The 9,561-nt window shown below is 36.6% G+C and overlaps 1 protein-coding gene across 3 annotated transcripts; it reads right to left on the minus strand.

Annotated features, from left to right (window-relative positions):
* Positions 1-18: 18 nt before the first annotated feature.
* LOC136262410 (uncharacterized) lies at positions 19-9,483 on the minus strand. 3 transcript variants are annotated; one of them, XM_066056667.1, is made up of 7 exons: positions 9,419-9,483; positions 9,071-9,370; positions 5,729-6,422; positions 4,721-5,041; positions 4,586-4,663; positions 4,092-4,232; positions 19-683 (listed from the first exon to the last, which is right to left on the minus strand). In XM_066056667.1, the coding sequence occupies exons 3-7, from the start codon at positions 5,748-5,750 to the stop codon at positions 94-96; spliced, it is 1,152 nt and encodes a 383-aa protein (XP_065912739.1). In that variant the 5' UTR covers positions 5,751-6,422; positions 9,071-9,370; positions 9,419-9,483; the 3' UTR covers positions 19-93. The 3 variants fall into 3 exon arrangements, with proteins under 3 accessions (XP_065912739.1, XP_065912738.1, XP_065912740.1); XM_066056666.1 differs by having other exon boundaries at positions 4,721-5,044; XM_066056668.1 differs by having other exon boundaries at positions 546-861; positions 4,721-5,044.
* Between the last annotated feature and the right edge of the window lie 78 nt (positions 9,484-9,561).

Consider the following 9,561-nt stretch of genomic DNA (forward strand, 5'->3'; position numbering starts at 1 on the left):
TAGTACCTGTCTAATATATTTCATTTTTCATGATAATTTCAATTATTTAGAATCAGAACACAACACAAATTAGCAGTTTGTTGTCATTATTTTTTACTTAACTATCTTATGTATGCCATCCTTCTGATAAATTAGTATGTGTGTTGGCAATAATGCTTCAGGTTTATACACTACAATCTCATCATAGTTCAGTGATCCTCCACTTTGACCATACACTGAGTCATAACCTGTAGGTGGACCCTTCAAAGTTATATTGTCATTTGTAACAGTATGCTTTCTCCCCTCAGCAACATTGAACAATAACATGGCACGATATTGACCATGTCCCTGAGTGTAGTCGTGACATTCTGAGGAGTTGAGAGCCAAGCAGAACCCTGGTTTATTGGAGGTCTTGTACTCTAGCAGAATCCCTCGCTGGGTTATTCCACAGATTCCACATTTTCGGTCATTACAGACAGAAGTGCTTTGATAAATAGTACACTTGAGACTGGTACCATGATAATGTTGGGATATGGTTTGTACTGATAGGCTTGACCAGTAAGTTTGAAACTGTTGTTGTAACTTTGGATTGTCAATGACCAACACTTCGTGTAGTTGTCCACATGTTCCCTTCTGGTGAGCCCATTTTTGAGTAAAATGAGCTTGTATTTGTTGGAATTCCTGACGATTTGCCTTCCTGATTACTACAAGAAAACTAAGCATTTGACAAATCAGTACCAAACATGTGCTAAGCGTCAGTGACACTATTATGGGTAACTACTTGAATATGGTTCTTTCCACAATAGTCATGGATAGCTCTAGTTTGAGGGTCATGATACTTGGAGTTGTCAGGTGTAACTGGCTTAGCCTGACTCAGCAATCCTGTTAATGTAAACCATTATAATGGTGAGACAATTATCAAGATACAGGGTAGGGTGGTAGAGTGTCATGTGGCCAAGAAAGCCGGTGCACCATGACACCATGTGTATTGACAGGAAACAATAATGTTTTCATGCTTGCATAGCTCCATGGCCCCTTCTCCAAAGCACACCATTTTTGCATTATTGCTCTCTGCCAGGTAGGGTAGGCCACACAGCAAATTTGACTAAATTTGCTCCACTGAGATATGAACGGCAAAATTTTGTTTATGTGTTGTTTTTTCTTGAACTTCTGTCATGGTTGCAGAGTAAACCACTTATGAGAATAACTAGAAACAAGGTGTGTACATAGGCTAGCCATCATAGAAGTGCCTTTTGATGGCTAGAAAAAAATTGAAAAAGTAACAGCTACAGAGTTACAAATTGAAAACTAAACAACTGTTAAACATGGGGTCAACAGAGTAATAGATTACTTTTTAAGTAATCTAACTAGTTATATGCTTTGTAACTAGTAACTTGTAAAAGTCCAAAAAGTAAAATAGTTACAATAGTATCTAGTTACTTTGAGTTACATTAGTTACTCAGTAATCTACTTTTCGAGCCATACAAATATGTACTACAGCCACAGTTGTAACTGACCTAAAATGGCCTCAGGTTTATTATTTTTGAAAGTACAGAAGGAGTAGGCTTGCTAATACAGGTTTTTGCAATTGAATTCGTCGCCTTTGCAATTGAATTCGTCCCGTTTGCAATTGAATTCGTCGGTATTGCAATTGAATTCGTCGGTATTGCAATTGAATTCGTCGGTATTGCAATTGAATTCGTCCCGTTTGCAATTGAATTCGTCGGTTTTGCAATTGAATTCGTCGGTTTTGCAGTTGAATTAGTCGGTTTTGCAATAGAATTCGTCGCGTTTGCACTACAATTCGTCATAAACAAAACGGCTCCAAGAAACCAACCCGTTCATTAAGAGATGAACTATTTATGCCTTGGAGAGTTACACTTGCGACACTAGAAAGTAATTGGAGCTGGTAGTACGCGAAGTTGATAGCTGTCTGACAAGTTAATTAACTTGCTCGCGAGTGACCACACCCATCGCGAATGGCGTAGTAGAGTTTGGAATGTTGCTGGATAGGCTGTAGAGGAAGAATTATTGCCTTATAAAGAGTTGTTTACTACTGTTGTACTTGAACAAGTTCTTGTAGCAGCTGCTACATCATGTTTTCGTGTTTCATCCAGCTGCCATTCTTGTTACGGACGAATTTAACTGCAAAAGCGACGAATTCAATTGCAAAACCGACGAATTCAATTGCAAACGGGACGAATTCAATTGCAAACGGGACGAATTCAATTGCAAAACCGACGAATTCAATTGCAAACGGGACGAATTCAATTGCAAAGTCGCCGAATTCAATTGCAAAAACCTGTAAAAGCATATCTAAATTGTGTTTAAAAAGTTAACTAAAGTAATTAGCTATTTTTATAAAGTAACCGTAACTAAGTTACATGGGGGAAAGTAACTAGTATCGAGTACTTTTCTGAAGTAACTACCCCAACTCTGCGGGTCAATATACTCTAATAGAACAGTCACCACGGGGCAAAAAGTACATGAAATTAATGTCAAAAATAAACCTTACCAGAGTTTGAACCAGGGACCTCCATCTAAACACCCAAATCCTTGAACACTGAGCCACTGCTATCTTGGCTGTTCACTTCTACTTTATAAATGAAAACTCCAGCCAATACCAATGAAATTCTAGAACACTCCTCAAAACAACTGTGTGCTCTATTAGAGTATTACAATAAAACAATACAACCAGAAATCATCATTGTGTCTGCAGATAAGGGTAAAACCTCAATCCAGCCATACTAGAAATCCACACAAGTTGTGAAAAAGGGTGGAGCCTTCAGTAGCTTGGGTGAAAAAAGTTATGAAATCACAGGTGGTGGCCAAGAAATGGCTGCAATGATGTATGCAGCCATTTCATCATTGCAGCCATTTCTTGGCCGCCACTTGTGATTTCACAACTTTCTGATGGTTTCTAAGCAATTTAAAGACCCAAGGATTTATGTGGGCAAGGCCACATTGTCTGAAATCACCACTTGATGTAATAAAGTCTCTTTGAAATTGAACTGAGAGTGATTTCAGCAGAAGACTGCTCTATTAGAGTATCTTGATCTTTACACAAATTCAATACATACATGCTCAAAATAAAGTGGTTATGATCTAGAAGAATTTTATTGCAACCCTTCTACATAGTAACTCTGCAGGTGCAGGTCATGATTGTATGGGTAGTAACTTCACTGTCAGAGAGCTTATCAGTTGGCAGTGTTGGGACAGTTACTTTTTAAATGTAACTCGTTACATATTACATATTATTTACAACTGAACTATTTAGTTACAGTTACATATTACCCATATAATAAAGTAACTATAATAATATTACATATTATATTACTTTGTGTCCGCTGTCACGTGTGAAACTATCACTTTATCATGTGACATGAAAGCGTTGTTGGACAATGTGCAAATCTTGGTTATAAGCAAGAACCTGGTAAATAAGCTTAGGCTTCATTACTCAGTGAATTACTAACGAGATTAGTAACTTCGTTACTTAAAGTAATAATATTACATAATATTAGACTCGTTACAGTAACTTCATTACTTAGGTAACACGTTACATTTGCAAGTAAAGTAACTTGAGTTATATTACCTGTTTTTACAGCATATTTCATTATATTACTTAGTTACCACAAAAGTAATAATTATTACATATCGCATTACTTATGTAACGCGTTACCCCCAACACTGTCAGTTGGCACCTATTCTGAAGGACTGAGTAGCATAGACACTGACAGTAATAGGCCACATTCCTGAACCACTCATTCTTTATAATGAGCATGCCAATCTGTGATGTTCAAGTTTTTCATTTCAGTTAATGCAAAATGTTAAAAAAGTTGACCACATGAACCACTGAATGCTAAAAAAACACAGCATGATGGTAAAAAAATATCCATAGCTGGAACTGAATCCACAACTACTGACTCCACAGTGGCTTTTTTTACGATGTTATATTGGAGTCACAAAGTAATAAATATTAGATTGGAGTGGTATACTGCCATTCCAATGGAATGCAGTAATTACTATTTACTGTAATATTTGATTGATAGTCAGCAGATAGCACCCACATAATGTAATGATGTCATAAAACACAATAATTTTCAGCAAATTACCTTGTGGCTGCAAAGCTTTACAGCTATCTCTGCAAGTCTTTCCACAGTGGCTGTAATACTGACCATTGTCTCGCTTACATTTCATCCTGTTACAAGATGGATTGGAGCACTTCAGATGAGGTGGAACAGCTGCATGTTGTCCTACAAATGGTCAAACACTTCAAGCCATGACAAAACCAAACCTAACTATTGTACACCATCTACAAAAGAACCTGGTAGGAGGAGGTGATCAAGAAAATACCAAGACATATAAACTAAATCCACCCCCCAAACATATTGTAGTCACTTGAGACAAACAATTTTGTAGTTTATCATATGAATGTGTGCTTGACTGTTGTATTAGGATGATTTCTCTATTAGGGTGTCTTGACCTTGTTTGACCAAATTCTGGAAACCCCTGCCTCTGATCTAAGTCCATGGGTACGAAGTAGCTATAGTTTGGCATTATTCAATGTGACCATGACATTAACGGTTACACATGTACTAGAACCAACCTGCTTGATGAGATTGCTCTGCAGGTAATTTAATCTCTTGTACTTGTGGCAGTTCAGCCAGCACACCATCCTGATCGCCTAGAATTAATAATGCACACAATCTCACTATAGCCTATAATGAAATTGAATTTTCACCTGATGGAAATAAATCAAGTGGTGAGCTAGTAGGTGGATAGGTATCTGTTGCCTGATCTGAAGGTGTTGTACCAGTCTGGTTATGTAATAGCAAATTTGCCTTTGGCCCATCATTTTGTTGCCTCTTGTTTCTGCTGGACTGACTTTTGCCAGATCGACTACCATCGAATCTCTTTGTTGAGGACCCTGTTGATTTAACTGGTTGTGAAGATATAGTAAGTTCTGATGATAACAATGACACAGGTGATTGCTCTTTGTTGTCAACCACCTGTGGACTGGTATTACGGATTGCAGACTCATTCATCGGTCCAGGGTCTATTCCTACTAAAACAATTATATATACGCAAGTTAATTACTGCATTAATAATGAAAATGGGAATTCAAAAAGGGGCTCACTGCAACTAAAACAAGAAGGGATACTTTTCTATAATCCATTATTGGTTTTGCAATTAGTTTATTAATATCTATGTGAAAACAGCCAAGCTGTAAAAAGTTGCAAAATCAAAGGTGGTGGCCAATTGAAATGGCTGCAATGACGTTAATGCTAATCAATTACAACAATGTCTTGTGTTCTTGTGTCATCTTGAAAGCTGCACAGCTTGGCTGATTTTACATGGGTTTCACTTCCTTACATACCCAAAACTAGTTATAATTTTTTAATCTACAGATACAGTGATGATTATAGAAGTCTTCTGTCTTCCATAATCATCACCGTATCTGTAGAACTGTTACAGAAGTTGTGGTTGCATATTAATTTTATTCTAGTTGTTAATATTTTGTAATTACTTTAAATACTTTAGGTGCACATTTTTTTTTCAAATTTACAACAGGCCATAGAATGTTAGATATGAAGCTGATTTAAATATGGTAAGTGAACTGAACAGCGGTGAAGGGAGTAGGTGTGGAGGTCCCTAGTTTGAGCTTTTTGAATTGTCTATAGAAAAGATGTGAGCCTTTACAGCACAAGTGCTGAAGGTCTGGTCCTACAAGTTGTTACATACATCATACCTTGTGGAATCCTTGGTGACATGAAGTTTGGTTCAAATTCCAATGAATTGATACCATAGCTAAAGAGTTTATTTTTGCTCTTTTGAAATTTATTCAGTGCATGATGTATTAATGCTTTTGGGATTAGCCAATTATTTTCTATAGATCCTCTGATAATTCCTATATGTACAATTACAATATTTTTGATGCCAAATATCTCCTCCACACAAGCTTGATGATATTGGATGTCTTAGTGTTATCTCCTCTAGTGCCTTATTCCACGTTTCTACAATTCTAAAGTAGAAAGTCTCATCAATCTCAAACTCTGGGATACTACATAAAATTTCTTGCAGTTTTTTATGAGATATTACAGTTTTGTAATGTTCAACCAGCTTTATAGCTGGATCAATCAAAGAAGCCATTTTTTCCATAACATGGATGTTTATCCAGCTCCAGTGAGTTGGATACTTCTCTAAAACTCTGAACAATTCGGTAACAGATTCAGCTGCAGTCATATTTTGCTTTAGAATGTCAGGATATCCAATACCCAAGTTAGTGTTAGCTTTTGTAAAGCAAGCACAACATATCTCACTGACATTAACCTTGCCTTCAAACAAAGTAAGCAATTTACAACTGATGCGTGTGAAAGCATCATCGATACTGCAGTGACTTATATCAACATCCACCAAGTATTCACCTGCATTCTGAGCACCACCTAAAATTAATAGAAAGCATTATATAGCAAATTCAGTGTAGCTCTATGTAGGGTGTAATCGAATCCATGCAAAGGGAGAAATCAAATGCAAAAGTACATACACTATTGTTAGAATTACTTTATCATTCATCTCAATTCCCAGAGGTGCATAGAGGGAGGTTTCCAAGGGTTTCAGGAGACCCACCTTTAAACTTCAGGTTTCTAAGCCTACACCAGGAACTTGTTTAGCTTGACAGCACTCAAGTGGCTAAGTAACAGCATGCAGTGCAGCACAACATGATAAAACCTACGTTCATCTCTCAGAAAAGGATCAGGGGGAACCATCTTAAAAAGTTACTTTTAAAGCTCTAGTGGGATAGCATTCACAGAATTTTTTAAAAAAAAGTTGAGATACTCTAATAGAGCAATCAGATATGTATAGCAGTATTCATGTAAGTGTTCATGTGTTAACAGATTGATTAGTAAGAGGGACCTTCATTATTGGGAAATAATGTAGAGTGTTGAATTTTCATGTATATAGTATCATAATGCATGCGTGGGAACTTATGTATGTGTTATAGTTTTGGCCCTTCTAGTTCTCTTGTCCCCCTTGGACTCACAGGACTATATTGACATGAATCATGCATTCAGAAGTACAAAAAAAAACTAATGGGTAAATAGAAGACATGTACTTTACTGCTATAAATTGTACATTGTGAAGAAAGTAAGTGAATTTTGTGCTAAGATCGAGATACTCTAATAGAGCAGTCACTACTCTGACAGAACAGTTTCAGATAGGCTAACTTATATATATTTTGCAAAGCACACACTTTTAAATAGCTATCAAAAATATTCCCAAATTCACACCCAGGAGGTTTAATTTTACAAATTTTTTCAAGCTAAACTCTTAGAAAGTGCATGCCCTTCATTCATCCAGCTATACCAAACAAAGTTATGCAAATGAATATAACTTGTGTACTATAGAGTTCCGTGCTTCTCCTCTTAGTGGAATTAACAGTCTTATCCTAAAACTTCACCCCCCCCCCTCCCCCCAACCGTGTCTCCTAGACCTGCCTATTAGACAGATAGACCTCTTGTACTTATATCACTTGGATGTGCAAGATGAATTCTTAATTGTAGTTAGAAATCAAAATAACAATTTGATTGTTTACAAGTCATTCCACTTTTGCCAGTATATTCATGTATGTGCCTACTGTATATACAAGAGTCAATGCATTATAGTCCACATAATAGTCCATAATATTAATTCTTGATCCTGATTCCTATACTCAACATCTGGAACAGATATTAAAGACCAGTTAATTTAAATGAAGGGCTGGTAGTATGGTATATATTGTAGTTAACAGCTTTCGCTGTATAGTAACCTCTAGTTATTGTTGCTATAAGAACCTCCCTCAGGTAGAGGCTTACATCTGCATGCTAAGAATAGCTAACTAGTTACATATAAATCCTATAGTGCTGATAATGGCACTTATTTTATGCGGTAGAACACCTCAAGTTGTGTATGCTATTTTATTTTTCATCATGAGACATGCTTTGAGCAACTGATACTGCTGGATCAGAGCCAGTATTTACAACAACTTGTGCCAAACAAAGTGCATAGCTATTTTTTAGATCATAGGGGGGTGGGTTGGCTAGCCACATGGCCTTGCACCACTCAGACATGCAATATTTCTTTATAATGCTAATATATAACAGTAATCATTGCATATTTTGTCAATATGAACTAACTCCCTGCATTGTATGCCAATCAGATTCCAACACTACCCAGTCTACCGTATACATACAAATTTTTGAGGTATGTAATTTTTGTTGATTGACAAATGTTTGGAAGTTTTTCACTGAGGTTACCTATTAGAAAGCATAGATCTGAAATTTTTTATTATTATTTATTATTAACACTTTACAGTGACCAGCATTTTGATGATGGAAAATTTGTGGACAGCCAAGCAACCACAATTTACGTCCCTCGAAAATTCATACATATACAGTATCACCTTATAGTAGCTGGTAGCACTATATATAGTAGCTGGTAGCACTATATATAGTAGCTGGTAGCACTATATATAGTAGCTGGTAGCACTATATATAGTAGCTGGTAGCACTATATATAGTAGCTGGTAGCACTATATATATGTACTAATGAATTTATCTAAGAAAACGGGCAGTAATAGGCAATACCAGGCAGAGTAGTTCCTAAAGGTCTGCTTTAGGGCTGAGTTTTTACTTTTTTATCTTTTATAATTGCTAGCAAGAGCTGTGGCCTAATGTGACTGCATCAAAATTAGCAAGTAAAACATACTTACAGGGAATATTATAGCTATAATCTTTAAGGTATTTCTTTCTGTGGGGCATGTGATTAGTAGATGATAGTTCACATTTTATTCAATGGAACAAACCTAAACTATCATCTACATACCGGTGATACAACAGAGAGGAATGTACTACACGTGATCTATTTATTTTACTACTAGTGTTAACTCGATCAGCCTGTACTGGAAATCACAAAATACATGATAAATGTACAGGAACTATACTGCGTGCTTCATCGCACAAGCTAGACGATAACATCATCACCTCTTTCCCTGATGTAAATACTAAGACATAATTCAGGATTCTCAACTTAAAATCAAAAAGATTGCACTCACTAGCTTGTTGTAAAAATGAATCAATAGCACTGGCTACATTATTCAAATCAGCCTCCGTAGCAGCTACTTTTAACTGACTCCAAGTAGCATCAGTAGATCTTCGCAACCATTCATTAAACATTCGCCTACAGCACGCAAGAGCATCATTTTTGTGATCTTCTTGAATGATGCTTAATAAATTTTCATGTTTGGGATGCAATAATTCCAGACCAAGGTCATACCACTTTGTAGCAACCCACGGTATTATATGCTTGTTTAAATCCTTCATTATAGGCCGATCGGCTGCTCCTACAGCTTGATCTACAAGAAGCAAGTATAAAGACGTAAATCAGTCATACAGTGACACACCACTTGGTAAATCAGTCATGTTCTTAGTGCCTGGCGCATGTGATGGCCTGCCAGCCTGCCTTAGTCTGATTCTTTTTTTTTATTTATTTAATTTTTTTTTCCCGGGGTAACCAGCACCCCTTGCCACCACCCCTAGCACTAGA

The sequence above is a fragment of the Dysidea avara genome, chromosome 7, assembly GCF_963678975.1.
Source record: "Dysidea avara chromosome 7, odDysAvar1.4, whole genome shotgun sequence".
NCBI classification, from domain to species: domain Eukaryota; kingdom Metazoa; phylum Porifera; class Demospongiae; order Dictyoceratida; family Dysideidae; genus Dysidea; species Dysidea avara.

Bases quoted from the DNA above. Each gene is read 5' to 3' on its own strand.
- LOC136262410 (XM_066056666.1), bottom strand. From the start codon at position 5,750: ATGTCACCAAGGATTCCACAAG. The intron at 4,664-4,720 runs GTGAAAATTCAA...TATTAATTCTAG, and splicing joins ACTTGATTTATTTCCATCAG to GCGATCAGGATGGTGTGCTG. The intron at 4,233-4,585 runs GTTGGTTCTAGT...GACCATTTGTAG, and splicing joins AGAGCAATCTCATCAAGCAG to GACAACATGCAGCTGTTCCA.